This window comes from Zeus faber (genome assembly GCF_960531495.2).
Source record: "Zeus faber genome assembly, chromosome: 1".
Lineage (NCBI taxonomy): Eukaryota > Metazoa > Chordata > Actinopteri > Zeiformes > Zeidae > Zeus > Zeus faber.
The window spans coordinates 56,551,553-56,557,552 of NC_137193.1; the positions used below are offsets into that span (position 1 = coordinate 56,551,553).

Here is a 6,000-nt window from a genome sequence, read left to right on the forward strand (position 1 = left end):
GCAGGGAAATTCACAGCGACAAGCCGTGTTGCAAAGGGGAAAATCGATAAGACAGACACAAGGAGAGCGGAGTGTGGACTTGGGACAGCAATCCAAGCGCATTGCTCAGATCACGTTCCCGCCGCACTAATGGCCCTGACAGCGAGCCGCGGCGAGGAGGACGAGGACGTCGGAGGGTGCGACCGGGGTTCCCGCCGCCCTCGACGTGCCTCAACGGCCGTATGCTAATGAGCCCGAGTGCCTCCTGCATAAAAACATGGCTGCACGTTGAAACGGCCACTCGGAGCGCATCCTGGGCTGCGATAACCCTGAGACCCCCCCCCCCCCCCTCCCTTCACGTATTCTCCGGATCGCTCCTCCGACCTCACGGAAGGCGGTTCTCCTTGGGCGCCTGCTTGCTCGAGCACAACTTCCCGCGCCACTGTTTTATTTTTTATTTTTTTATTTTTTTTTACCTTTTAAAAAAGCCTCACGCTGCATAATGTGAGAGCCGGGTGTCGGCCTGCCAAGCTGTGCTTATGATTTATGAAGCCCGGTCTGCTAAGTGAAATTCTTTTTTGTTTTTTTCTTTCTCTCTCCTACTTGCCCTTTCTTCCTTCAATGTTGATATTAAATAAAAATTTATTGTTTGCTGGAACGGCTTTCTAATTTGGAGGTGTTAATTTGATGTGATTTATTTGTCAGTGCTCAATATAATTATTATATGTTACACACCTGTTTTGATATGTAGCCGACACTCACTGATCGTTTCAATGAAGAATTTAAATTAAAATTGAAACAGACTTAAAACAATGGCCTCTTCGTATGGTGTGTTGATAACTGAGCAGATACATAATTTATTTTGCAGTCACCCTCAGCTTTAATTACAATTTGGACGACCCCCACCCCCACACACACACACACACACACACACACACACACACACCTCCCCCTCCCTCTCCGTCAGACGTTCTACAATCCATTCCTCCCGTCGATGATTGCACACTGGTTGCCTTAAATAACAGGCTTTGAATTGAAAGGCTGCCGAGGCCTATTCCCAGACTCTGACGGCATGAAATTCACTATTAATATCCCAAATACCCTTGCGCAGGCACTGCCAGCAAGGGCCATAATATCTCTCATTGTACGCTACTAACTCCCATTTTTTAATTCATAATTACTGGATACAACCACTGGATACGAGGCATTGTTTCACCACTGTGGCTTTTGTTTTTCTTTCTTTTATTTTTATTTTTTGCTTTATTTTATTTTATTTTATTTATTTATTTTTGACGGGGAATCTACATCAAAGCCTCATCTGCGTATGAGGTATTGTTTTCTTAAGACGGCGCATTTTCGTCATTATGGGGATTAGAATCTCCGATACGTGATGGGTGCAGCACGGTACGGTATCACTCCAATTCACCAAATTTCTTGCTCTTGTCTAGATATTGTACTCCACTTTGGAATAATAACAACTCCAATCCGGCTACGTTAGCTTCACCTCAAATCCAGTTGCCCAGAGGCAAACAGAACATCTCTGCAGAGGCAGAGATCTAGGGATCACCTGTTTGTGTGTGTGTGTGTGTGTGTGTGTGTGTGTGTGTGTGTGTGTGTGTGTGTGTGTGTGTGTGTGTGTGTGTGTGTGTGTGTGTGTGTGTGTGTGTGTGTGTGTATGGAGCATTGATGGCACGCGTCGCCCCTCAGGACTTAATTGTGCCACGATATTGATGTTGGGCGGACGACCCAGACGCATGAGCGATGAGGGGACCGCGGGATTTATTCCACACCCTGACTCTGCTTTCCTCTCTCTCGCTCTGTCTCTCTCAGGCAAACGGCGGCTGGCAGGATCCAACTACCCCTTCGTCGGTTACTTCGCCCACAGAAGGACCCGGCAGCGTCCACTCAGACACCTCCAACTGATCCCACCGTCGCCACCTCCACCTCCACTACAGTGTCCATAACCCCCCCCCACACACACACACACACACACACACACACACACACACACTCCCACTCCCTCCGACCCCACCCGGACCGACGGTGGCGTGATGTGGTCACAGGACAGGAGAGGGACAGGGGTGGTGCTCTGGGACAATTATCTGGGATGTGTAATCAGCCCAATAAAGACAAATCTCCCTCTTCTTCTTCTTCTTCTTCTTCTTCTTCTTCTTCTTCTTCTTCTTCTTCTCCTTCTTCTTCTTCTTCTTCTTCTTTTTTTCCCCCCTTCCACCACATCTGGACCACCCTGACGCCATCTTCCGCCTGCGTAGGGGATGGACCATCCACGCGGTTTGTACAGTTTCCACACAACGTCCATGTTGCCTCTTTGTATTTCTCATACGATGTGTTACACAGTAGGCGAACCAGTGAATCAGTATATCGGCCCACGTCCTGTAAATCTGAAGCGCTTTCATACTACCTCTATTGAAAATAGCAACAGAACAAGCGAGAAACTAAATGAAAATTCATTTGAAACTTTTAATGTTTCACTTTTTGTCTCTTTTTTTTTCCCCCCTCAAAGATGATTATTATTATTTACTGAAATCAATATTACCAACCCATATTTTTTCCATTGTTTCTCTTGTCATTTGTTATTGTTTTTGTTGTTTTGTTTTGGGGTTTTTTCACTCTCACACCTGCATATATTGTCTGTCGTGCCAAAGTTCAGCCCCGGGGATGGATTTTGATATTGTTACATTATACTTGTACTTCTTCTATTCTTATTTCAATGCTGTACTGCAGATATTTTAAGGTAACAATTTGTGTTAGCTATGGAAAAAAAAACCGATAGTATTGTCTTTATTTCAAAACATAGAACTTTATTTGACATAGCTTGTAGTCAGAACATTTACACCAGTTAGCAACATACAAGGAATTTTCATATTTTATTTTCCAGAATTATAATTATTTGCTCACAACAAAGTAAACAACATGAGGTGTTATCAGTTATCTGTAAGCAAAACTGATAACAAGCATTTCTTAGTCATTACTTCAAATATTTCAAGGTTGGAATTAGAAACAGATCCCTTTGGACGTATTTGGTAGATCCTCAGAATTATTACAAAGAAAGAAAACAATTTAAGCAAATTTCGAAGAAAAAAAAATAGATAATCTGAAATACTTAACAGATGATGGTGATGGCAACAATAATTTCGTGTCAACATGAGCTAAAGCACAGTTACTCTCACAGAGTGATTCTCACAGAGTGACTCTCACAGAGTGACTCTCAGAATGGCTCTCTCAGAATGGCTCTCACAGAGTGACTCTCACAGAGTGACTCACAGTGAGACTCAGAGTGACTCTCACGGAGTGACTCTCACAGAATGACTCACAGAGTTACTCTCAGAGTGACTCTCACAGAGTGACTCTCAGAGTGACTCTCACAGAATGACTCTCAGAGTGACTCTCACAGAATGACTCTCAGAGTGACTCTCACAGAATGACTCTCACAGAGTGACTCTCAGAGAATGACTCTCACAGAATGACTCCCAGAGTGACTCTCACAGAATGACTCTCACAGAATGACTCTGACAGAGTGGCTCTTACAGATTGACTCTCATAGAATGACTCTCACAGAGTGGCTCTCACAGAGTGACTCTCACAGAGTGACTCTTACAGAATGACTCGCAGAGTGACTCTCACAGAGTAACACGCCGAAGAGACACAGTACAATAACAAAGTATAGTATTCATATATGGAATAGTGTACACAGTATGTTATTACTCATCGTCAATTTGCATCGATATGATCAACATAGCCAAATACTGCTGGTAACCAAAACCATATGTGGGCTCAGAATGAATGTGATATTCTTGTTATTATAAGTTCATTCTGATTTTAGGACACTTGATTCTGAGAAAAAAAAAAAAAGGTTTATTTTATTTCAACATTTACCACATTCATAAATCAAAACAAATCTAAAATGTAAAGCTAAATTTGTGACCCTATGTTGTTTGTACAGTATCTGCTCCAAGGTGTATACATTATTACGAATCGTTATTTTAGAGATCTTCAGCGTTTACCATACTTTGATACCAAAATAAAAGCGGGTTTTTTATTCTCGACATTGGGATCAGCTTTATCAACTCTTTTTTTGTAGGATTTTAATATCTAAGGTACAGACGAGCGTCCAAAATGCTCTCGTATACTCTGCACTAAAAGCCAAAAAAACAAAGAAACACAGTCGGAATACAGCAATGTTTATAGAATTTAAATGGAAACAAATCCCGTAATGGCACACAGATCCAGAAGATGTTTGGATATATTTTTATGTCTCCATGTTGTGAATGACTCACATCGCCCCCCCCCCCCCCCCCCCGCCTTCATCTTGCTCTCCTCTTGCTTGGTTACAGGACAAGCATTTATTTTTATGTCAACATCATATGTGAATTTGCCCCAAGAATGCGCTATATATGTAGATATGCACCTTTTTACTTTTCATTTGCTTTTTGGGGAATTTGGACGGTATCCATTTTTAACCAACACGGCCCGATGCTGAGCAGCTGCCGTCTCCCACATATTTAAGAAGTCATGACCTTATTTTGTACTTTCAGACCACTGAAAAGGTGACGTGAAAGGTTAGTGTTAACGTTGCCCCCGTGACGTTGATTTATGGCTTATTTTACTGAAATTTGCTCACAAAACAGGTACAACACCGAGTTCAGAGCGCAAACCGCTGCACTTCCCACACAAAAGTGCAAATGTATTCGTTGTACATGAAGAAGAAACGTTATTTTGTGTTTCCGTGGCGATATGGAGGCTACATCGGGTCGGTTGAGCCACCCAGCGTTTGAGTGTAGAACTTGTTTCTCAATAACTCGACTGAACTGAAAGCGGTTTTGGATCGTTGTACCCCTCGAAAATGCTTAATACGACTTTTCACATCGCCTCTCCAATATTACGGAAGCTTCATGTAATGATGCTTTTAGGGTTTTTTTCTTTTTGACAATAAAAGTAAAAGAGACACAAAAAGAGAAGAAACAGAACAATTTGTAAAACATGAAATGTTTTATTTGTTGCATGTCTTTTGTTCTTCAATAAAATAATGTACTGCAGTGTTTTGAATGTTACTTCTTTTTTTATATAAGGAAAACAGTGAATTTGTGGAACCTTTTTCTCGACAGGTTTTAACTTTTACGATCTGCATATGTAAAAAAACACGACGACAAAAGGTATCAGATGAAAAAAAAACTATTGTCTTTTTAATTCCAATTCCAAACCTGTTTTCTGTGGAGAAAAAAATAGCTGAAAAGGTGTAGGTTTTATGGTCTCTCTTCATTTTTACTGGCAATGCATATTCCAAATAAATAGTTTCTTTTGTTGCATAAATTTCAGTTTTGTCATTTTTTGCATGTGCCTTTTTAGTTTTTGTACATTTTAATATATATATTTATATAGTATGTTCACGTGTATATATATATATATATATATATGGGCCCATGCCATTTGTGCGGTGTCTGAATCCATTATCATTCAAATAAAGTAGATATGAAGCCACACGTAAAATAGAAAAAACCTCTATAAAGCACGCTTAATTTGAAACCACTTTCAATCAATCAATCAGTTCATTCATTTTGGGAATTTTGTCACTTAAAAGTTAAAAAATGTCAACCATGTTTTTGGCAGTGAAAAGGCCTACAAAGCTTTGATTATTTTTCATTTTTAACAAATGATGTCAAAAATCAAATTACATTTTCAACTTTATAGGCGTGAATAAACCAAATACAATTTTTTTTTTTACTCCCCTTTAAAAACCTTATTTATCATTAACTCATATTTATATTATTAGAATTAAGTTGAATTTCCCTGTACCCTGTAAAACCCACTGGTGCCCTTTCCCCTCTGGGCCTACATCAGTAGGGTCACGGTCAGAAGTTACTGTAGGACACAAAGTTTGCACCTTGTCGACGTGTCAGCCCTGCACCTCTGGACGCTTTCGCACGTCACACTCCTTCACACGCTGCATGGAGGCATGGAGCTATCTTCACATGGCCAAGGTGTGAGGGGGACATTTTCACA

The 6,000-nt window shown here is 40.9% G+C and overlaps 1 protein-coding gene across 4 annotated transcripts in view; it reads left to right on the plus strand.

Annotated features, from left to right (window-relative positions):
• Window positions 1-5,036, plus strand: part of LOC307234584 (pre-B-cell leukemia transcription factor 1) — a 52,836-nt gene extending 47,800 nt beyond the window's left edge. For 2 of the 4 annotated variants that reach the window (XM_080006381.1, XM_080006382.1), the window contains one exon: window positions 1,810-5,036. In XM_080006381.1, coding sequence (XP_079862507.1) covers window positions 1,810-1,902 — 93 coding nt within the window. In that variant the 3' untranslated portion in view covers window positions 1,903-5,036. The remainder of the gene's footprint in view (window positions 1-1,809) is intronic. The other 2 variants (XM_080006383.1, XM_080006384.1) reach the window with 1 other exon arrangement.
• The last annotated feature ends 964 nt before the right edge of the window (window positions 5,037-6,000 follow it).